Source organism: Nycticebus coucang, chromosome 10 (genome assembly GCF_027406575.1).
Source record: "Nycticebus coucang isolate mNycCou1 chromosome 10, mNycCou1.pri, whole genome shotgun sequence".
In the NCBI taxonomy this organism is placed as follows: domain Eukaryota; kingdom Metazoa; phylum Chordata; class Mammalia; order Primates; family Lorisidae; genus Nycticebus; species Nycticebus coucang.
Genome location: NC_069789.1, coordinates 110,210,130 through 110,234,682, shown reverse-complemented (window position 1 = coordinate 110,234,682; position 24,553 = coordinate 110,210,130). Strand labels below are relative to the sequence as shown.

The following is a 24,553-nucleotide window of genomic DNA, read 5'->3' as shown; positions in this document are numbered from 1 at the left end:
TTATACCAAGGAAAAAAATACTGAAGAACTGTATAGAGAATATAATGTCATTTTATTAAAGAATCTGGGGACTAAATGTGGAGGCATACCATTCTCACAAGTGTAAAACTCAACAATGCAGAAATCTCAATTGTCTCCAAGTTCATGTGTAAATGTCATGTGTATCGCAGGTGAATTTCTCAGAGAACTGGATGAATAAACACAAGTATTCTATTGTATGTCTCAGCCATCTTTTGTTTATCCGTTCATATGTTTATGAACATTTGGTGTGTTTCTACTCTTTATGTAACCTGGGAAATGGGAGAAAATACTTACAAACCATGTATCTGATAAGGAGTCAGTATTCAGTAAGTAACTTGTACAACTCAGTAGCTAATAATAATAATATATTAAATTAAATAAACCAGTGTTTAAATGGGTGAAGTATTCAAATAGTCCAGGTGAGGTAGCTCACATCTGTAATCCTACCACTCTGAGAGGGCGAGGTGGGAAGATCCCTTGCACTCAGGAGTTCTGACTAAGATTGAGACTCTGTTTCTACCAAAAATAGAAAAATTAGCAGGTGTTATGAGCCACACATGTAGTCCCAGCTACTCAGGAGGCTCAAGCAGGAGGATCACTGGAGCCCGGGAGTTAAAGGTTGCTGTGAGCCGTGATGATGCCACAGCACTCCACCCAGGATAACAGAGTGAGATTGTGTCTCAAAACATAAAAAAAGACCCAAATAGATATTTTTTCACAGAAGACATACAAACGGCCAACAGTTTCACAAAAAGCACAAGATGTCAAGTACTAGGAAGAGAGTGTAGAGAAAAAGGAACCCTGGAACACTGTTGATTGAAATGCAGATCAGCGCACATTATGGAAAACAGTTTGGAGGTTCCTGAAAACATTAAAACTTGAAGTAAATGACAGATCACTTCTACTTCTGGATAGTTATCCAAACACTGAAATTGACTTCTTAAAAAAATATCTGTACTCTTATTTCATTGCACCTTTATTCACAATAGCCAAGATATAGAGACAACATAAATGTCCATCATGGGTAATGGATAGAGTGAATGTGGTATACACAAACAATGAAATGTCACTCACCCTTTGGAAAGAAGGAATTCTATCATTTGCAGGAATACAGTTGGACTCAAATGACATTATGCTAAGTGAAATGAGCCAAACCGTGAAGTAGACAAATACGGTCTCACGTAGGTGTGGATTCTAAAATAATCAGACTCACAGAAGCTGAGAGGAGAATGGTGATTACCAGGGGCTGGGCATGGGGGAAATGAAGAAATATTGGGCAAGGCATATAAATATTTAGTTTTCCAAGATGAATGCATTCTAGAGACCGAATGTATGCCTTGGTGACTGTTGGTGACACGCTATTTTTTTTTTTTTTTTTTTTTTTTTAGAGACAGAGTCTCACTTTATGGCCCTCGGTAGAGTGCTGTGGCCTCACACAGCTCACAGCAACCTCCAACTCCTGGGCTTAAGCGATTCTCTTGCCTCAGCCTCCTGAGTAGCTGGGACTATAGGCGCCCGCCACAACGCCCGGCTATTTTTTGGTTGCAGTTTGGCCAGGGCCGCGTTTGAACCCGCCACCCTTGGTATATGGGGCCTGTGCCTTACCGACTGAGCCACAGGCGCCACCCGACAACGCTATATTGATTATCTGAAATTTGCCAAGACAATAGATCCTTACTATTTCCACACTACACAAAATTATTAATATATAAAGTTATGGATATATATAAATATACAGGCATATGTAGTGATTATTTTACTACATATATGTATAACGAAGTTGTACATCATAAATATATGTGTGTGTATTATATGTCATAAAATATCAAAAACTGATAAAATATTTCTATTGTTTAGGTGAAACTTAGGAAGTCTTGAGAAAGGAGAAACAAATCTTACACTTCTTAGTGACCCTGAGAAAGCAGCAGGCAGCAGCAGAAGATCTCCTCCTCTAAAGATAAGAACAAACTTTACACTCAGCTGAAATAACCTTGAAAAAAAAAAGAAAAGAAGACTGAGTAACTAATAGCAATGCCCTGGTTTCTAACATCTGTAGCCATAACTATGTAGCTGATATTGAACTGGAAAAAAAAAGGGGGGTATAAATGAAAAAAAAAAACTGTTCCCGGAACTCAGCATTTCACACCTTGAGGCACCTGAGTTCTCGCAGCAATTAAAGGTCCTTTCTCTATATTGTTGGTGTAAGTGTCTGTCTGTTTTAATTTGCCTTCCACCCCCCACCCCCACAGCACTCTCACTCCTGAATTCTTTTTTTTAAAACAGAGCCTTGCTCTATTACCCTAGGTAGAGTGCTGTGGCATCATCATAGCTCAGAGCAACCTCAAACTCCTGGGCTCAAGTGATCCTCCTGCCTCAGCCTCCTGAGTAGATGGGACTACAGGTGCCCTTAACAATGCCCAGCTACCTTTTCTATTTTTAGTAGAGATGGAGTCTCACTCTTCCTCAAGCTCAAGCAATCCACCTGCTTTGGCTTTCCCGAGTGCTAGGATTTCATGCATGAGCCACCTCGCCCAGCCAGTTCTGAATTCAATAATTGACAAACCTATGGTGTATAAAGGAAGCTCTCCTCTTATACTAAATTATTTTTCCAGCATTTCTACTTTTTATAGTAACTATAATTAACATCACACCTCTGAATTGGTTCTGAGGTTTCCAGAACTGGCTCTCTAATATTATTGGCTATAAAGAGAGGAATGACTCTAGATCCAGTAGTAAAGAGAGTAAGGGTAGTTTATAGCATGATGTGGCAAGAGGGATATCCAAAATATTACACTGTATTCTTTCAATCAGACACTTATGAGGGGCAAGCCTACATTTAAGCACTTTTTCTCTAAACTAGTGAGTATAGGGGGACTAGCTGAGACTGAAAAAAGTGGAGGAAAGCAAAGAAAGGTTTTGAGTTCTCAGTTCAACTGTCTCATGAATGACCTGAGGTTTTTATGTCTGCCTTGAAAAAAACTTTTTTTTTTTTGAGATAGAGTCTCACTTTGCTGCCATGGTGTCATAAATCACAGCAACCTCAAACTCCCGGGCTCAAGTGATCCTCTTGCCTCAGTCTCCCAAGTAGCTTGGAATACAGGTGCCTGACACAATGCCCAGCTATTTTTAAAGACAAGGTCTCACTCTTGCTCAGGCTAGTCTTGAACTCCTGAGCTCAAGCGATCCACCGAGCTGGGCCTCCCAGAGGGCTGAGATTACAGACATGAGCCACCATGCCCGGCCAGAAAAAAAAAAAAAAAAAACTCTTCTCATGTATAGCTATTGGCCTGAGATTACTGTAAATCAAACCCAGAGCCTCATCCTTGAAGTGGGTGAATTTCAATGAAAACGATCATCCGAGACTTACTGAAAGCTTCACCCACCATCATAGCATTCCACATGGCATTACTTCTCACCAAGAAACACACTTAACAGAAAATGGAGTGCAGCAAGGGGCCCATGCTCATGAATTCACAGGCCTTACCCTTCACGTCCCTGCTTGGTAGAATGATGGAATCAAATTTGGAAGATTTAGATAGCTATAATTTGCAGAGGTGGGGCAAGATTCTCCTGAAGGCTGCATGCATTGGCAACAGCATCCCATAGCTAGAATTCATGGAAGAATTCTATGAAGCTATGATCTTTCTCCCATAGCTAGAATTCATGGAATTTAAGTAATTAATTCCAGGAATTAAAGCATTGAAATGAGAGTAACACAACTCACTATTACCATCAGTGATCTGGCGGCAGACTGCCTTCAGATACAAACTGCAACATCAGCTCTTTTCTGGTTATCCAGGTTGCTGGCTTCCTCCGAAATCTTGAATTTCCCAGTCTTCATAGATGCATAAACTAGTTACTTAAAATAAAATAAATCTCTCTCTCACTCTCTCGCTCTCTCCCCCCACACACATACACGTGTGCACACACAAATCTTATTCATTCTTTTTGGGGGAGAGACCTGATTAATAAAATAAATGTGAGGTTTCCTTTTCAGGTAAGAAGACGTCTTCTTAGAAGTAGATAAAGGTGATGGTTGCACAAAATTGTGACTGCACTACATGCCACTGACTTGTACCCTTTTAAATGTTGAATGGTTAGTTTTATGTTATAAGAACTTTATTACAATAATAAGTTATTTATTTAATATTCATAAAGCAGATAGCATGACAGAGAGAAGTAAAACACAGCTAAAAGCAACTGGTCGGAGGAGGGTAATAAGCCAGTCTAACAGGTACTGTGAATACTATTTGGGTGATGGGCACACCTATAGCCAGGATGCAAGCATCACAAAAATGACCCATGTAACCTAAAACATTTGTACTCCCTTAATATTTTGAAATAAAAAAGCAGGAAGCAGGAGGGTCAGTATGTTACCAGTGCAATCTTTTTTTTTTTTTTTTGAGGCAGAGTCTCACTTTGTCACCCTGAGTAGAGTGCTGTGGCATCACAGCTCATGGTCTTTAGTAATCCTCTTGGCTTAGCTTCAACAATGCCTGGATAGGTTTTCTATGTTGAATAGAGACAGGGTCTCCCTCTTGCTCAGGCTGGTCTCAAACTGCTGAGCTCAAGCAATCCACCTGCCTCAGCCTCCTCGAGTGCTAAGATTACAGGCATAAACCACTGCGCCCAGTGGAGTATGTTACCAGTGCAATCTTATTTCGGTGTTCACATATACGCATAGTGCATTGAGAAAATACAACATGCTGTATCACCAAGAGTACAACATTCTGTATCACTCAAATTCAGAGTGCTTCTGTTTATGCTACCTGTCCTCCTAACCTGATGCAGAGTAGCAGAACTATTGCCTTATCCTGATGACACTATTCATGTCCCATTGGAAGTTGTCTACATTTTCAGCTTCCCTGTCTCCTGCTAAATTCTGGTTTCTACTCTGAATGCCCCCAGCATGCCTAGCCCTATATCTAGACACCCTTCTTATTTCCACGATCATGACCCAGGGGCAGGAAAGTGGCTCTGGGGGTTGCTGTCCAAAGCACTTACTGAGCTGTTGCCAGCCACCCCTGGTTTCAGCACCATGGTCAGAGCCAGTGAGGCAACCGCTTCCTCTGTTTTCTGGCATCTTAGTAAGTTTGCTGAGCCCCATCTTTGGGACTCCTAAAAGAGTCACCTTAATAATTCTAATAGACAACATGCAGTCAGACCATTAGGGTATATTGGAATGAAGCAAGGGGATGCCTCTTGATAATGTTAATTTAGACTCGCTTCATGTTGTATGGATCCTGAGTAGGAACAGAATTCAAAAATGAGGACTTTGGTCTTTCACTCAGCAGGATGATCACCAGGATGGTCTGGGGCATCGTCTAGAGTTAGTTCTTTCCAACATACCTTGGATCATCTCTTCCCAGGTCAGGTTTAAAGTATCTGTTGGATATCAACCAAAAACACTAGACTTTGAGTTACACCAAACTGGTTTCAAAACCTGAACTGCCTCTTACTATCTCTACATCTGAGGCTCACTTTGCTTTTCTATAAGAAGGCAATAGTAATGCTCCATAAGGGTGTTTGGAGGACTGATGAGCTGAGATTATTCTCCCTCTCATAGAAAGCAAGTAGGTTAGCTAAGAGAGAAGGCACCAGACCAGGGGAACCCAGGATTTTTCATCATAGCTCTGCTTCTGTTCATTATGTGACCCAGGAAAAGTTACCCACATGACTCTCTTTTGACCTCTCCAAAATAAGAATAAAGTCAGTATTTTCTCCATAGGGTTTTGCTAGAGAACTGCACAGTTAACACATCTGATGTGTAAATTGAATTTCAATCTGTCGTGAGCACTCACTCAGTCATGTGTGATTAGACAGTCATACTAGTCTAATCGTTATCAACGTGCACCAAAACGGACACTAAAAATCATTGCTCAGTCATGAATCAGTGTTAGGACCACAGTGAAGGTGGTTAGACAACTGATACCTTCTCTGGTTTGCTTTCTGAAGTTCCAAATTCCCCATCCCATATTTACAGACTTCTTATCAGCCTGGAGCAAGGCAGAGGTTTATTTTTTCATATATATTAATCCAGTAAACATCTCTGGGGACCCCCGTGTGCTATGTCCTGGGCAGGAAAACTGGTGACAGGAATCAGTTAGACTCAGCCCCTGCCTTATGAGGAAAAAATACAAAATTCCACATCACACAAAAGGCAACACCATGCTATCTAGGCATGCTCAACAAAGTTGTTACAAAACAGATCAGGCATATACCAAAGATAACTATAAGGCACAAGAGATGTGTCTCAGCACTTTCTTGAGGCAACCAACTTATACCAGCCCTGACTGCCCTGCAACTGTTTTAGCTGCCCTGGAATACTCTTCAGCTAATTGTAATACCAAAATCCCCACCTAGTGGAGAGTTACAGTATTATTAACACAACAATGGGTTGTAAGAAGGCACATGGTGATGACACTGTGCATGCTTAATTTATTTCAACATGAATGTGGAACAACACAATGAAAGAGCATCACTCACTGGAAGGGGTTTGAGGCAGCACCGTGGGAAGGCACCGTGGATCTTACTTTCCAGAGAATTCCTGGGCTGCCCAGGGGTGAGCGTCCCATGTAAATGGCCTTGAATAAACTCATCTAACTGTTCAACCTGGACTTGTCTGAGTCATTCTTTGGTCTCTTAGATCTATCTCAGTTTGGGGTGTTGGGTTTTTTTTTATAACACCTTGAGATTTTCCAGAAACACTTTGACAGACTCTGACACACACACAAAAATCACAATGAAGTGCTTAGGTGCTTCTAGAAAACCAAAGAGGCAACAGTTTCTTCCTGAGAAGTGAAGGCGAGACTCTTGGACATGGAAACTCCTCAGAAGATATCTTCAGGGGAAATAATTGACCTAGTGAAAGATGGAGAAGAAGCTGGAAGACATCCAGCTTCCACATCCTGGGATGAGGGAGAATTTTGTTGTATTCAGGAAGCATCAGGTCATTGCAAATGAGAGGAAAAATTGAGAAAGAAAATTTTCCTTTATTTCTGGAGTGATCCGGTGAGCCTTATATGTTAAACAAAGAATTGTATCATTTTACCACGGGAGGGCTGAACACTGCAGAAGTATAAGAGACTTCCCAGTATTCAGGGGGGAGAAAGCAAGTCATTGTGCTTAGATTAAAAAATGTGATGTAGTGAAAGAAGCTCAAACAATCAGCCAGACACACAATCCATTAAATGTTGAATACCTGGTGAATAAATAACTAGATCCTAGGGCAAATTGTTTTCACCCATTGGGTATTAGGAAGCTCTGGAAGAGTTCTGATCAGAAAAGATGCCCAGTTTGCTTATCAGAAAAAGCTATTTGAACAACAGAGTAAACATGGGTCTTAGAGTGGTGCTGATGCCAGTGGTCCAGGGGAGAGGGGATCAGGCCTCATTCAGGGCTGGGACATTGAAGAAGAGAGAAGGAAATGGGTTGGAAAGAGATTCCAAGTACAGGAGGAGCAAACGTGATGATTGCTCGTGGGGGAAAGAAGAAGAGTGAAGAGACAAAAATTACTCTCAGAAGTCAACTCTAGATGACCTCAGGGTGGTAAGTCTATTCCCAGGGTGACATACCCAAAAGCTTCTGTAGATTCGGAGAGAGGTCAGAATGGATATTAAGTTTCGTGGGGACATGTGAGTAGGGGTCCTGTAGAACATTCTTCAAGGGAAGAGTCAAAGAGCAGTTAGAAAGAACTGGAAATGCTGCCAAAAGCATAAGAAATGGAGAATGGAGAAAGCAAGGTGTCTAAGAGGGGAGGAAAGTTAGGAAAAGCAGAGTCTCTAAGTCAGGATCACTTTTACCCAAGGAACTGTGATGAGCACTGATTACTCCTTATCAGCACTTTTTTTTTTTTCTGTAAAGACTGCGTCTCACTTTGTTGCCCTCGGTAGAGTGCCGTGGCATCACACAGCTCACAGCAACCTCCAACTCCTGGGCTTAGGCGATTCTCTTGTCTCAGCCTCCCAGTAGCTGGGACTACAGGTGCCCGCCGCAGCGCCTGGCTATTTTTTGATTGCAGTTTGGCCGGGGCTGGGTTCGAACATGCTACCCTCGGTATATGGGCCTGGCGCCCTACCCACTGAGCCACAGACACTGCCCTCCTTATCAGGACTTTTGTCTACTGAATTTCTTTTTCTTTATTTTTCCTTCCTCCTTTCCTTCCTTCCTTCCTTCCTTCCTTCTCTCCCTCCTTCCCTCCCTCCTTCCTTCCTTCCTTCCTTCCTTCCTCCTTTTCTTCCTTCCTTCCTTCCTTTCTTTTTTTGTTTTGTTTTTGAGACAGAATCTCACTCTGTGGTCCTGGGTAGACTGCCATAGTATCACAGCTCATAGCAACCTCAAAGTCTTGGGCTCAAGTGATCCTCTTGTCTCAGCCTCCCAAGTAGCTGAGACTACAAGTGCCTACCACAACAACCAGCTACCTTTTCTATTTTTAGTAGAGACAAAGCCTCACTCTTGTTCAGGCTGGTCTCAAACTCCTGAGCTCACACAACCCACCTGCCTTGGCCTTCTGGAATTCTGATATTACAGGTGTGAGCCATGACTCCCAGCCTATCTATCCAATATCTTTAACACCTTGATGTGTCTAGGGAAGTCCACATCTTCTGAGTCCACACATTTCAATGTGAAGGTAGAATCCCACTTTCTCTCCTTCCTTGCAGAAAAGGTGCAGACATGTGATTTAGACTCTGCCAATTAGAATCCACCCATGTGAGATATCAATTTGAAGATAAATGGCATGGAGAATTGAACACCATGCAGAATGGTTTATGCATATCTAAATTTCTCAAATGCGGCAGTGGTAGAATCTAGTTTAAATACACAGGGCCAAACCCCAGGGATGCAAATTTTATTGTCAGAGGTGCCCACCCCGTATTCATAGAGAGCATGTCGGTATCTCAGCCAGTGATGGGGACAGTATTGACACTTCCCAGGAGCAATTCTGTGTTATAATCTAATTACTGTCCCTCCTGGAGACCCTCTTCCAAGTCTGAGTCTCTGGTCCTCTAGAAATGCTGAAAGTTCCCCCAAGTCCTCCAAAAGTTTATTTTCCAAATCTAAACCACGAGATCTCACCTCACATCCATTTGAATGGCCACTATCACAAGAACGGAAAACAGCACATCAGTAAATATGTGGAGAAGCTGAAGCCCTTGTGTGTTGTTGGTGGGAAGGTAAAATGGTACAGCCATTATGGAAAACAGCACACAGATTCCTCTAAAAATTGAGGCTACAGAGCGGATCGAGATGGCAAAACAGACACTAGTGGTATGTGCCTATTCCATGGAGAGGAACCAGAACAGGAAAGAGATTCTTACATTCCCAGCAGATCATCTAGGAGATTATGCTAAGATTCACCAGGGAAGTGACGGAAAACACTAAATCTGGGTAAGGAGAGGGTTTAGGGAAACTTTCCTGGCTAGGGACTGGTTAAGAGCTGGGGGAAGCTTCTGAACACAGGGAAACAGTAAGGGAGAAGCGCCTGGGTCTACATCCTGTGACACAAGCTCATATGATCTTGGCCAGAAGAAACCCTCAACCCACCAAGATCTGGGGCCTAACATAGGGAGCTGCCTGGTGTTGCACCTGATGTTGCTCCAGAAAGGAAACTCAAGCAGAAACTCAAGCTAGAGCTGGTAGCCAAACCATTCTGAGAAAATCCAGATACCAGAAAACTGCAGGCATGCCACATAACTCACATAAACCAAGGAGGGGTAGTGGAGCCCAGGCCCTCTCTGAACCCCTGGGAAAGTCCCTACCACTGCACTGTGGGCTGCTGCTAAGACCCAGACATGCACAGACAGCATTTTCCACAGTTTTTCACCCACGCTGCAAGCAGCAAGTCTCCGGTGCTGTGCCTCACCCTCCAGCTTGAGTCTGCACTGATGTGCCTGCAGCCCCCACCTGGTTGTGAAGAGGTAGGAGGTGCCCACCATACTGCCACTGGCTGCTATGGGACCAGGTCTCCAATGAACTGCATTCCCCAGTTTCCTGCCAGTTATAGCTACCTGAGAAGGGCCCTACCCTCTCTGATTACAGACCCAAGTGCCATTTGGGCAGTGTGAAGCCAAAAAGTGCCTCCACCCTAGGGCTGAAGCAACTGTGGTCCTGCCCAGCTGAGGAGCTGCCACCTGGCCAGGAAGGGACAGGAAAGGACAAGCTCTTTTATGCACACTTCAGACAATATTCATTGCCCTGTTCCAGGCAACCATGGGACTGGGCACTGGCCTCTCCAATCCATTGCAGCTACCAGCAACACCAACACGGAGCCACTTGTGTGTTAGTGGGTGGCTCCATCACTGCTACTGCAACCTTCCACATCACACCAGATCCTCAGGGCCTGTGAAGCCTTCCACAAACCAGAATCTCAGCTCCAATTACTAGCTTCTGAGCAAGCCACCAGAAGGCCCAAGAATTGGTTCCCTCATGGCACACACTGCTGCCTAAAATCAGGCACATTCAGCCCACTGCTGCCACCACCAGGGTGCCCAAACACTGGCGTGGCTGAGATCCAACTCTCCAGCAAAACTTCAGCACAGCATCAACTAATAAATGTGCCCCCAGGAAATTACAGATACCACTGACCCTGCCTTCTGCCTAAGAAATCATGCGAAGATCACACTACTGCAGACATGTAAGATCTATCAGCAACATATTACATCCCTGGTGGAGTGGAGCTCTCCTCTTTGAAAGCAATATCAAAAACTCAAACAAGTGACTGATAGATCAGATGTGCATGTATCAACAAAAGGACATGGGAAATATTAAAAAATCAAGGAAACGTACTACTACCAAAGGGCCACAACAATTGCCCAGCAGCTGGTCTCCATCAAAAAGAATTTCTTGTAATACCAGATAAAGAAATTAAAATACTGATTCTCAAGAAACCCATGAGATGCAAGAGAAATCTGAAAACCTATACAAAGAAATCAGAAATCAATTCAGGATGTACCTGAGAAATTTACGGAGGATAGATATCCAAACAGAAATTCTGCAGCTGAAAACTTATTGAATGAAATACAAACACATCCAAAAGCTTCAAAAAAGAAAGAGAGAAAGAAAAAAAGGGAGGGAGGGAGGGAAGTGGGGTGGGAGGGATCCTAAGCACCGCAGACCCTCCCTCTCTGCCTGGCCTCAGCACCCTCAGGGCTGCTACGCGAGGTTCCTCCTCCAGGTGGCGCATGGGGGCCGTGGACCAGGAGGGACCGTCCACTCAGGACTGTCCCCGCGCTGGTCGCCAAGTCCAGCACTGCATCGGGCAGGTGGAGGGTCAACAAGGGAAGAAGAGTCCCTTCCTCTGCTTTTTTACCCTGTCCATAAGCCCCCTCCTCTTCCCACCAATCCCCCAAGGAAGAACAATATGGGGCTGTTTTGTGGAATTCCCCTAAACTGTATCTATCCCTCTTTCCACTGCAGTCCTGCTGCCTGGACTTACTGGACTTCCTCCTGCTGGAGCAGACACGGGGATCCAGTCAGCCTTCCTGTGATCTGGATGGTAGAAAGGTCGCAAATCCTCTCTCTACCAAGACCAGGCTCTCCCCTTTTGCGAAGGAGTCCATTTACCCACCTGTCCACCTCGGTGTCAGTGTCAAACAAACAAGATTGTGCAGGAAAATACACTGAGATTGTAGCTGAAAAACAACCAGAGGGACAGAGAGAGAGATGCAGAGAGACAGAAGGTGCCCTCTGTGAAAAACAGAGAAATTCAGTCTTGATGTAACGGAAGAAAGCAAAAATAGAGCGTGTGTGGTTAGGAAGCAGGTCCCTGGGGAAAATGAAACTCGGGTACAAATACGAAGTTGAATTTAAGTGGGCTGAGCACCCTCCCTGTCTGAGCTGACACCTCCCAGCGCAGCAAGCTCGACCTTCCAGGGACAGAACGTGCCCCCACCCCGAGACCTGGCCCACCTGGGACAAGCTACTTCACGTCGTCTCAGTCCCTCCTTCCTACAGGAAAGATGATGGGAAAGAATGAGACATGCTGTAGAGCAGGGGTCCTCACAGGGTTTGTACAAGAACGGGACGTGTTAATGTTTGAAGAGAACAAAATAGAAAAATAGCGTCCCATAGTAAAGAGATGGCCAAGTTTCTGTTGACTGTTTTTTAAATATTTGTTTGTATAATATAATAAATAAAATATATATTTAAAAAATACATGCCTTGTAATAGGCATCGAGGTTTCGTTTCTGTTTATTTGGTTTGGGGAGTGATATTTGTTTAATTGACAAATAACATATTTGTATATATTTTTTTTTACATGTGCAGTTCTGCCCAGGTGGGGTCTCTCCAGGAGAGGTGCCCATTTGAGTCTCCTCACCAGACTTGTTTTTTCTGTTCTCTTGAGAGTTTGGCGGGGGGCGCGGGAGAGGGGAGGGCGGGTTTACTTTCCCAACACAAATTAACACAAATGAGACGCTCTCGCCCCCTAGTGGTGCGCGGGGTAATTTTCCGTTTTAATCTGGGACGGTCAAGTCTGATTGAAGCAGGAAGACACAGATGCTTCACGTTCAACACTGGATGGATTCAGGGTTCCCCTGGGACATGTGTGTGTGTGTGTGTGTGTATGCATGTGTGTGTGCCTATGTGTATACCTGCGTGTTGGCCTGTGTGTATGCATGTGTGTGTTTGCCTGTGCGTATATGCCTGCGTGTATGCTTGCCTGTATGAATGTGTTTGTCCATATGTGTGTATGCATGTGTGTTTGCCTGTGTGCATGCACGTGTGCATTTGCCTTAGTGTGCATGTATGTATGTGTGTGCCTGTGAGTGCGTCCTCCCATATATGCATGTATGTGGAGCTATGGGAAGGAGTGGTCATCTCTCTGCCTGCCCCCAGCCAGGCCTCCTCTCAGCCCCTGCCTCAGGCATCCCTGACATACACATTCCATCAGGAAACACTGACACCAGCTCCAAGTCCTGAGATGAACAAGTTCAGAAGATCTCATGTGGGTGATGATGGATGTGTTAATGAACTTGATCGTGGCAATCATTGCAAATGAATGTGTATAGCAAATTATCACATTGTACAGCCTGGATATATACGATCTTGGTCAATTAAACACAAAAAAGTAAAAAAAAGCTGACATCTCCTTTGTAGCTCTTGTTTCCTCTACTCAGCTTTGAGTAACTGTGAAGACAGAGATGTGGTCCAAGTGACTGTGCACCCCAGGGCCCAGCACAGGGCTGACAGATGTTAGGGCTTTAAAACCACTTACTGATGCACAATGTAAAGCAGGACCCAGAGAAACCAGGCTGAGCTCTCAGTTGCAAACGTATAGTCCAGCCTTAAGGTCAACAATTAAATTCTAGGAAGGTCAGTAGGGTCAGTTGAACACCTAATTCCACTGGAGTCTCTGGGGGCAGTTGGAGGTTTGCAGAAGCCATCTAGGACCAGCTAGGAGACCACAACACTGTTCATGAAATCAGCTGAGTGGCTGGAGTTAGGCCTTGGGAAACAGCTAGGTGACAGGAGCTGAGTCTCTGGAAACAACCAGGTGACTGGAGCTGAGGCTCTGGAAATAACCAAGTGACTGGAGCCGGGGCTCTGGAAACAGCCACAATGCATTCTCTCCAGGTTATCTGGTCAATTTTGGAAGAAACCACTTGGATAATAAATTTTCTGGATGTTGATTCGAGACCTCCAGGCTCCAGCTCTTATCTCTAGGAGAGCTGACTGGCCAGCTTTCCAGACCAGAATGAATGTAACGGGGAGCCCTCCAAATGGCTGCGTTGGCTTTCCAAGAGTGACTTTTTGTGTCATTAGTTGCACGGGTCAGGTGGGCATGAGGTTAGTTTCTGGAAACGGCTGCATATGTGCTGAACTCAGCCACAGGCTCCAGGACCTGTTGGGGCGCAGCTTGGGCTGGCCTCCGTGTGAGGGCCCAGTGATCTAGCTGGGCATACGTCACCTCCTGGAGGTCCCCTGCAACAGGGGTCTAGAGGAAAGAGACCCAAAGTGAATGATCTGGAGAGAGGGGAAGGATTATAGCAGCCACCTCCCAGAGCCCCAGCATCCCCCTCCTGAAATCACATGATGGTGGTATTAGGATTGTCTATTTGAGCAACAGAATAAGATGAAAGTGAAAGCACGTGACTTCCAAGGTGAGGCTGTGCAACAGCGATATGGCTCCTGCCCTTCCCTCTCTTGGATCCCTCCTTGGGGGGAAACCAGTGGCTGTGGAGAGTCCCCAGGACTCCTGCCAGCACCACAGAATGAGCCATTGGTAAGCAGATCCTGCAGCCCAGAGAAGCATCCAGGTAGATGCAGCCCTAACTGAACCCTTGACAGCAACCTCGGGAGAGACTGTGGGCCAGAACTACCCTCCTAAGCCACTCCTGAACTCCTGACCCCAGAAAGGGAACAATCTTGTTAAGCTGCTAAATTAGGGGCATTTTGTTACCCAGCAATCAATAACTAGTACAAAGACTTACCGGGATGCCCTCCTCTCCGTCCTTCTCAGGAAGTCCATCAGCAGTGGCCACATCTGGAGGGGAGAAGACACATAGTCAGATGTCTGAGGTGGATGTCAGAAGGCAAATCTGCCAGAAACCTGACAACTTCAGACGTGTGTTATTCTGCACCCAATCTAGAACCTTCTAGAAAGTTCCCAAACATTCTCCTCCACCTACTGCCTCCTGACTGGCACTGAGCTCTGCCTCCCCTCCCCTGACTTGTCCCTCCTCTCCCCTTACCTGCTTTCCTCTCAGGAATATCAACAGCCTGGTTGAACCTGAGGGGAAAAGCAAATGAGCATTAGGGGATGTTGGGGGACGGAGCACAGGGTGTGGGCTGAGGGTCATTTCCAAGCGCCTCACCTCTGCTGTAGCTTCTGCTCTGTGTCCTTGATGCTGGGGGACCCTGAGGACAGGCGGGGTCCAAATTAAGGAAGAAGGTACTGCACAGTCAGCCTCCACAAGTCACTCCACCCTCCCCTGAGACTTACCCTGTTTTTTCTGATGCTGGTGATGGAGGAGGAGGGCCAGGAGGAAGAGACAAGAGAGGAACACTGCGGAGACCCCGATGAGAACGTAGAGATCCTTTCTCTCTAGGCCACTGGGAGTAGGTTTGTCTAGGGAAGATGAAAACGGCTTTTTAACACCATCGCTCAAATGGCTATTGAGCACCTACTACATACCACGCATATGCTGTGTGCCTGCTGTACACATGCTAATATATAAAATCTCTCAGATGCATAACAGTCTGCAACACAGGAATCCTTAGCCCCATCCTACACAGCAGGAGTCTGAGAGCCATGTCCCCTGTGTACAGGGACACATTAGCCATCATTAGGGCTGGAGTCAGACCAAGCCCAAAGCCCAGTCTTCTCCCCCTTCCCCAAGAGGCACATGCCAAACTCTTGCTCTTATGTCCCCATCACTTACTGCCATCGTTATTATTGTTCCAAGGCTTCTGTGTGGCTCCAGAGAAAGAGGGATCCAGAAGAGATGGGTTAGAGGCCAGAGCTGTACAGAGAAGGCATACAGTCCTTCTGGCGCCCACCATGGGGACTGCCCTTCCTGGCCCAGGACCTGGCCCACTGCTTCTAGACAGGAATTGTCCAGTAGAATCTCCTACATCTGCACTGTCTGAAGTGCTAGCCACACGTGACCCCTGACATCTGAATTTAATCAAAGCTAAATGAAATGAAGCTGCACTAGCTCAGTCTCAAGGGTTCAGAGGCCCCACATGGCAAATGACATCCTTACTGGACAGTGCCAATATAAGGCGCCATCTTTGCTCAGAAAGCTGTGTGGGCCATTGCTCCTCCCTGCCCTCTGTGGACGTTTGCAGACACCGACCACCACTAGGAAGAGAAAGAAGAACTTCCACCTCACGACCTTCTTTCTGGGTCCCCACCAGAGTGCAAATTCCCTATCTCTGATTTCATTTGTTCCTCACCACAGCCCTTTGGTGGGGATAGAACTGCCCTTCTGTGGGGAGGAAATCAAGTTCCAGGTGCTTGTGCCACCCGAAGCCCTGTGGCCAGCAGGCACCTGCCACTTCCATGAACATTCATCTTCCTCTTGTCGGGGAACAGCTCCCTCCCCTCCCCTGCTCTGAAGGTGGCATCTTCAATAACTTTTAAGAAAAGAAAACTTCACCCTTCCCAGAGCATCCTTCCTTGAATGCCTTGTCTACTGTCTAAGACCCGCCACACTACCTGCTATCCTACAACATCGCAGTCTGCACTTGCCCAGTGTCACATGTGCCACAATTTGAAGGCAAATGTGGCTGACTAGAGATGCAGGTTTCCAGATGGTCCTGGTGAGAAGGAAGGGTTAAGATAAAGGAGAAGGGAGTGGGCACAGCTCAGGTGTTGCTTAGGGGTATGGGCCAGAGCCTGCCAGAGATTTCATGGGGAGAAACTACGCAGCAGGACAGGAATGAAAAGTATATTGGCAGAACTCAGCCCCAGAAAAGCTCGGAGCCTAGTGACAGGGCTATGACTGGCTTTCATTTCTCCTTCCCTCACACCTCTGGGAGCCAGGGGTCTGCTGAGTCTCTTGGGAGCTTTTCCACCCTCAAGAGCCTAAAGTCTGCTGCAGCCGCTGAGCTGGCACCTTCATGAACATAAAGCATTGGGCTTCCAGCTCCTGCAGGGTCACTCCCATGGCCACAGCCCAGAGCCGAGATGGCAGAGCCACCCTGCTCCTCAGCTCACAGCCTCCCTTTGACTGCCCCAGGGAACTCTGGCCTTGCATTTCTCACAGCTCCTGAGAATTTGTGTGATCCTAGAGCTTGGACAGGCATCCCATGTGGGCTTCTTTCCAGGGAGAAGCACTGCAGCGCTGGAGTGCTATCTCCTCCTTTCAGACTCTTTCTCCCCTGCTGCATCTGGCCCCCTGCAGCTGCAACAGACAATTGAGATGAGACCCTCCAATTGGCTGTCACCTCTTTGCATGTGTGTCCTGCAGTCTGAGGCTCCCACAGAGCATTGGGCCCACACATTTCCCCTTGAGAGTCTGCAGTCACCAAGGAGTGCACTTCCTGAAGACACCTACTGGTGGGTCAGACAGGCAGGCTAGATCTGGTACCCCCACGATCCCATCCGGTGGCTTTGAGGCACAGAGGGGAGATCTGAGAAACCCAGGCAGCAAGGGAGCCCACATGGCAGAGCTGACAGGTGGCGCTCTCATCCCCACATAGGAAAGATACACTTTCAGACAGGGGTGGGACCCGGAGCAGGGAAATCCCAACCCAAGTGCCATTGCTGGTGAGTTCAGCAAGTTTGGGTGCCCATTTGCAACCAGACAGTAGAGAAAGGCTCAGGGCACAGGGGAGAGGAGTGAAACCCACTCCTGATGGCCGGTTGGTGAGTTACAGACAGCCCCTTGTGCGTGAGAGAAGACGACTTTCTGGTTTGTCTGCAGCCCTCTTCCCAGTGTCCTTCCTCAGTGCCTCATGAGCCAACCTATTTTCCTTGAGACAGATCTAGGACCTACCTCTGCCAACACTGAAGGCAGGTTTGCCTGACCTAGCCACAACCATCCTGGCTCCTCCACGCACCTCTGCTGTGCTGGAAAACAAGCAAACCCCTGGGAGCTTCAGGCTCCCCTACTCCGTGGGACATTCAAGTGTTTCTCCCCAGGGGCTAGAGCTGATTGCAGGCTCCAAAGAACAGCACTGCAGTTGGCTCTTTCCTGAAAATACTAATTTGTACACTGCTAGTGGAACTGAAAATTAGTACAACCTCTATGGAAAACAGTATGGGGATTCCTCAAAGAACCACAAGTAGACTTATCATTCTGCCCAGCAATCCCACCACTGGATACCTATCCAAAGGAAAAGAAATCATTTTATCAAAAAGTCACCTACATTTGTATGTTTATAGCAGCACAATTCTCAAGTGCAAAGATGTGGAATCAGCTCAAGTGTCCATCAATTCATGAGTGGATCAACAAAATGTGGAACGTGCATTCCATTGTATAGCACTGAGCCACAGAAAAGGATGAATTAATGTCTTTTCAATAATTTGGAAGGCACTGGAGACCATTATCCTAAGTGAAACATCTAAAGCAGATGTCCTCAAACTTTTTAAACAGGGGGCCAATTCACTGTCCCTCAGACCGTTGGAGGGCCGGACTATAGTTTTTTAAAAAAAAACAACTATGAACAAATTCCTTTGCACTCTGCACATATCTTATTTTGAAGTAAAAAAAAAACGGGAACAAACACAATCACACCACTTCATGTGGCCCGCCGGTCACAGTTTGAGGATGCCTGATCTAAAGAATGGAAAAACAAACACATGTACTCACTATTAAATTGGAACTCACCAATGGGTACACATGTGCACAGAGGGAAGTAAACATTGGAAATCAAGCGGGGGAGTGAGGAGTCGTGGGGCGAAAACCTACTTAACGAGTACAATGAACACTGTTTGGGTGATGGGCACACTTATAACTGTGACTCAAGAATTGCAGAGGCTATCCGTATACAAAAATATTTGTATGCCCTTAATATTCTGAAACTTTTTTCAAAAAGAATATGTCTGGGCTCTGCGCTTGTGGCTCAAGTGGCTAAGGCACCAGCCACATACGCCTGAGCTGGCAGCCTGAGCCCACCAAATAACAATGATGGCTGCAACCAAAAAATAGTCGGGCCTTGTGGCAGGCACCTGGGGTCCCAGCTACTTGGGAGGCAAAGGAAGGAGAATTGCTTGAGCCCTGGAGTTGGAGTTTGCTGTGAGCTGTGATGCCATGGCACTCTACCCTGGGTGACAGCTTGAGGCTCTGTCCCAAAAAAAAAAAAAAAAAAACCGGTGGCACCTGTGGCTCAGTGAGTAGGGTGCCAGCCCCATATACTGAGGATGGCAGGTTCAAATCTGGCCCTGGCCAGACTGCAACAAAAAAATACCCAGGCGTTGTGGCAGGTGCCTGTAGTCCCAGCTACTCGGCAGGCTGAGGCAAGAGAATTGCCTATGCCCAAGAGCTGGAGGCTGCTGTGAGCTGTGACACCACAGTACTCTACTGAGGGCAACAAAGTGAGACTCTGTCTCTGAAAAAAAAAAAAAGACTATGTCTGGCCCTTTCCAATCCCAGACAATGTCCAGAGATTACGGAGAAAACAGGGCAGTGGGACAAAATTCTTGGGAGAGCACACCCCCACCCAGTCACTCTGCTGGGGGCTGGTCACACCTTCTGCTCCCCCAGCCATACCATTCTCTGTTTGACCTCATGAAACCAGTATATAGCAGCTCCTTTGAGGACATGGAGGTGGGTATGATCCTCCTCCCTGGACCCTGAGTCCAAGACATCTCTGACACACTGAACACACACAGGGGCACAATTGATTTCAAGGTAAAGATTCCCCAGGCTCGGCGCCTGTAGCTCAAGAGCTAGGACGCCAGCCACATACACTGTAGCTGGTGGGTTTTAATCCAGCCCGGGCCCACCAAACAACAATGATGATAATTACAACCAAAAAAAAGAAAGAAAGAAATAGCCGGGCAGGTGCCTTAGTCCCAGCTACTTGGGAGGCTGAGGCAAGAGAATTGCTTAAGCCCAAGAGTTGGAGGTTGCTATGACACCATGGCACTCTACCCAGGGCAACAGCTTGAGACTCTGTCTCAAAAAAAAAAAAAAAGATTCCCCAAAATACCATCCGGTTTTGGTCAGGGACCATCCTGGACCATGTGACTGCCCAGTGGGAGGTGCACCGTATCAGAAGGGGACACATGACCTGGAGCCGCCACAGGTTTTGGCTCAGTGGAAAGGAATAGCAAAGGGGATCATCTTGAGTTAAAAGACACTGGTTCTTTAGAAGAGCATCTGTCCCCACCCAATCCCTGGGACCCACTTCCCACCCAGCCTAGCAGTGCCAGCTCTGTGCCCAACTAATACTGGGGCTGAGTGTCCAGGCCATCTATGGTGTCCAGATGACACCAGTGCTCCAGGAACCTAAGCAGATGTGGGGACAGAAGGGATGTGTGTGCAGAAGGGCAGGAAGGGGAGGACGGGAGGTCAGAGGAGGGCAGGGAGTCTATGAACAGAGGGCAGTAGCTGAGACAGGTCCAGGGACCTGGAGACAAACCTGAGGGCAGAGCAGAGACTGCAGTGGGGGCTGGTGGTGTCCTCACCTGTCACCTCCAGTTTCAGGATTTCACTGCGCTTGGACCAGCGGGATTGCTTCTTGTGATAGAGGCAGCAATAACTCCCAGTAGCGTCTTCACTGGCTGAGTTGATGGGGAATCTGGCCTCTGTCTCAGATTCACCAGGTTGGGACATAACATTAACATCGTCAAATGCAGAGGCTGTACCGTCCTTCTCCAGGCGAAATATCTCAGCCCACACAGGGCCTCGGCATATGATGGTCACGGGCTGTCCCTGGGAGATTACAGGGCTTGGCTCAGCTGAGATTCTGGGCAAGCTCCCTAAGAGGCAAGCAGAGCGGGGTTTTGGGGTCCAGTTGGAGGAAATAATCACACCACACTATTCATCTTAGGTTCACAATCCAATGTTTTTAGCAAATTTGCAGAGCTGTGCAGCCATGATTCAGGACACTTCTGCCTCTCCTGCCCATGCCACATGCACTGGAGTTCACATAAGGACCTGGAGACATGATCAGATCATGGGCCCTGCTTAGCGTCACCTGGGAAGTGTCAAAGCAGCCTGGGGCCCAGGGGGGTCTGCTGGTGGCAAGGGAAGGGAACAGAATGAGGGTGACATGACCAGGTCATGTTTGTGAGAGACAGGGAGGTAAGGATTCTGGAGATCACTTAAGCTGGGGCCTGCAGGGCAGCTGGCTGGTCCCCAAGTGTGACTGTGTAAGTAGTAGGAAGTGGGGGGTTTGCAAAGCTCTTGTGAGAGTCTGGAGAGGGTAGGGGAGGCACCCAGCACTGGTCTGCTCACAGCAGATGCCCAGCTGATGACAGTTCCCAGTTCTAATGCAAATCTTCTGTTGAGCAATCATCTCTGGGTTTCCTGCTATACTATCTGCTTTCCCTCAGCCTGATTTCCATTTTCCCGTCATTAAGTCTCTGGAAAACCAAATTTGTCTCAACTGGGCTGGAGATAGAAGAGGAAGGGTGGGTTTGTAGCCCTGAAACAGGAGGGTAATGTCAAAGTTAGCAAAATCCCTAATAAAGGCAGAGAGCTGGCAGGGGTTCAATTCATCTACTCATTGTTTTCTTTTTAATTGACAAACAAAAATTATATATATTTATGGTATACAGTATGATGTTTCAATATGGGTATACATTTTTGTATAGCTCAATCAAGCTAATTAACATACGAGTTACCTCATGGATTTATTTGCTTGTGGTGAAAACATTTAAAATCTGCTCTCTTGGGCTGGGCACAGTGGCTCATGCCTGTAATCCTAGCACTCTGGGAGGCCAAGGCAGGTGGATTTCCTGAGCTCAGTTCAAGACCAATATGAGGAAAAGCACAACGCCATCTCTGTTAAAAATAGAAGAACTAGCTAGACATTGTGATGGGTGCCTATGGCCCTAGCTACTTGGGAGGCTGATGCAAGAGGATGGCTCGAGCCCAAGAACTTGAGGTAGCTGTGAGCTATAATGATATGGACTCTACCTAAGGCAACACAGTGACACTCTGCCTCAAAAAAAATAATAATAAATAAAATTAAATATACACAATTTTTATTTCCATTTGAAAAATGAATTAGGTCATTTTTAAAAATCAGTGTGTGAGTAGGCCCAGAATTGAGCAGAATAAGTTGTGTTTGAGAAAATGAAAGAAAGTTGAGGTATCTAGAGACCAGTGAGCCAGGTGGCATGCGGGCAGGATGTGGCTGGAGCATGCTCATGTTCAAATCAAAGGGAAACATATGGGTTCGATTCTATCTGAAGATAAATAGAGGAAGGGCTTTGAAAAACAATAATACTTTGACTTAAAATATTAAATTAAAATGTTCAAAGAAATTTTACAAATTGTTGCAAAGAGAGTAGAAGGCTTATTATCATATCTGTGCTTTTGTGATGCAAATGACAATCTCCCTGGTACCAAGAAAGGAGTGGGCAACAGGCTGGGGCAGACCCTCACTTGGAGGGGTATCTGGAGAAATATATAAAGAGGGAAAGGCAAGAAAAATTTAGAAGGAAATCAACAGGACTGGGTGTTAAATTGCACACAGGGAATGAAGAAAATGGGATGAGGGTAAATTCTCAGATTCTGCCTGTGTGATGTCAGTCCCTGCCAAGGAGCTGCTGAGTGAGGTCTGGATTTCTGTAGAGACACATGGCCTCAGCTTTGGTCCCAGTGGATTTGACTTGTCTTTGTGGAAATCAGTGTGTTTAAGAGATGGCAGTGTATCAAAGAGGTATCTGCTCTTCCATGTTCATTGTGGCCTCGTTCACAAGAGCCAAGATACGATTGAATGGATAAAGAAAATTTGGTACATATACACAATGGGATACTATTCAGCCTTAAAAAGAAAGAAAAGTCCACTGTTTGCAACAACATAGATTAAATGAACATTGTGCTGAGATAAGCCAGGCACAGAAAGATAAATACCACATAATCTCACTTTTCTGTAGAATCTAAAAAGTTGAACCCACAGAAGGAAAGAGTAGAAGGCTTATTATCAGAAGCTGGGCGTGTGGGGCCATGAAAAGATATTGGTCAAAGGATACAGAGTTGCAGTTAAATAGGAGGAATGAGTTTTTGAGATCTATCACACAGCAGAATGACCATTGTTAATAATAATTCATTGTACATCTCCAAGTTGCTAAAAAAGTAGATTTAAAAATAAATAAATAAAGTAGATTTTAAATATTCTCACCACAAGAAAAAATAAAAAGTAAGCATTAGCCTTATTTAATTATCTCACAATGTAAAAATATATGAAAACATGACATTGCACCCCATACACAGACACAATTATCTGTCCATTTAAAGTAACATTTAAATAACAAGTCTGTCCAAAATAATGTTTGGATAAAACTCTAGGTTTCCTATGCAGTTTTAAACATATTCGTGTCAATGGGACTAATATATGTAGAACACAAAACATACGCGTAACTATAATATTAGTGGTATATATGTGCACGGCAATGAAGAACTCAAACATGGGTTATTAAACACTGTAAGAAAGTAATATTTTAAAAAGTACGAAAAACAAAAGAAGACAGGTAGAGAATAGGAGAGAGAACTGGGTAAGGGCTACACATTTGGGTTGTTTGCCATTTGGGGTACATATAAGGGAATCCTTCCAGGCCCTCCCAGGATCAACATGGCTCCCATCTAGAGCCTCCCTGGGGGTACAGGGGGATCAGGACGAAGTGACTCACCCTCCTGTGTGTGGATCGCCTGGCCCAGGCAGAGCACTGGAAGAGAAGCCCCAGTGAAAATGATACCCACCTCCTGCCTCCCCTACAGGGATACCACCAAGAGGGGGCTTGATGGAGCTAGGGAGGCATTCAGCATCCCATAATTAGCAAATCATCTCTCCTCAACATTAATATCTGAGTATAATCCCTCCTGCTCCAAAATAGTTTCAAGATTAATGCCCGAGACTCCTGTTCAAAATAGGTCCTCCGCTCCTTCAGCCCTTCTTAAAGCTGAACTCATTCTCATTCCCAAGAGCCTGTTTCAGGACTAAGTCTTCTGTGGTGACATTTCGGCCCAGGGGAGACCCAAGGGGCAGCCTGGGTGTGGGGGCGCTTTCCTTCTCTAGGGCCCCGGAATCTTCTGAGCTGGGCTCAAGCCTGAGCTGGGAACTTCTCCGTGCCTCCTGCCTCCTCTGTCCCTCAAGCCCTCTCCCCTCCTTCAGAACTCACCTAGGCCCAGCAGGGTAGTCGGGTGGAAAGTCATGGCGCAGGCCCCCCCAACGTCTGACCTGGCTGGAGCCGGGGATGGAAGGAGAACTCTGTGACAGACACAAGGGGCAGATGTGTTGGCCGGGAGCCTCTCAGTCATGAGGTTTCTACATCAACTGCCTCACACAAAGGGGAAGAGCTTTTCCTCTGGTTCTTCCCACTAATGAGATAAGAGGAAGGGCCTTGGCTTCAGAAAGATGTTACTTATCCATATGCTGGGGGGACTCATTGCCTGATGTGTTAACTTTGTTCTAATCCTATGGGCCAAGGCAGAATAAAGGCTATGTGCAATGGCTGACTTGAGCGTCATCCCAACTTCACAAATTCATGACCCTCAGTTCTTGGGTAATTATTATAGCACTTGAAGCCCACATTTCCTTGTATTTAAAATGGGAGCCAAAAAAATCCTTCTGCAAGTTTTTAATATTATGATCTTTACTAAAATCCCAACAAGATAGTTAACACTTTAAAAAGATTCTACCTTAGGTATTATTTTTCAAAAGACAAGTGTTGGTGAAGACATGAAGAAATTGGATCTCTTGTACACTGTTACTGGGAATGTAAATTGGCACAGCCCATGTGGAAAGCAATATGGAGTTTTAAGTTTAACAAACTTAAAAATACAACTACCATATGACCCAACAATCCCACTTCTGAGTGTATATCTAAAGAAAACATAATTGGTATGTCAAAGAAATACCTGGCAAAGACTTCTTTAGTAACACCTCCAAAGCAAAGTTGGACAAATGGAAT

At 45.9% G+C, this 24,553-nt stretch overlaps 1 protein-coding gene across 5 annotated transcripts; it reads right to left on the bottom strand.

The window, feature by feature from the left end:
- Window positions 1–11,070: 11,070 nt before the first annotated feature.
- Window positions 11,071–24,539, bottom strand: LAIR1 (leukocyte associated immunoglobulin like receptor 1). Of its 5 annotated transcripts, XM_053608061.1 has the most exons (10): window positions 24,501–24,539; window positions 23,762–23,850; window positions 23,273–23,308; window positions 20,100–20,392; window positions 15,402–15,441; window positions 14,963–15,088; window positions 14,835–14,877; window positions 14,712–14,749; window positions 14,451–14,503; window positions 11,071–13,954 (listed from the first exon to the last, which is right to left on the bottom strand). In XM_053608061.1, the coding sequence occupies exons 2-10, from the start codon at window positions 23,793–23,795 to the stop codon at window positions 13,808–13,810; spliced, it is 810 nt and encodes a 269-aa protein (XP_053464036.1). In that variant the 5' UTR covers window positions 23,796–23,850; window positions 24,501–24,539; the 3' UTR covers window positions 11,071–13,807. The 5 variants fall into 5 exon arrangements, with proteins under 5 accessions (XP_053464036.1, XP_053464033.1, XP_053464035.1 ...); XM_053608058.1 differs by lacking the exon at window positions 24,501–24,539 and having other exon boundaries at window positions 23,762–23,904; XM_053608060.1 differs by lacking the exons at window positions 15,402–15,441; window positions 24,501–24,539 and having other exon boundaries at window positions 20,099–20,392; window positions 23,762–23,904.
- Window positions 24,540–24,553: the final 14 nt, after the last annotated feature.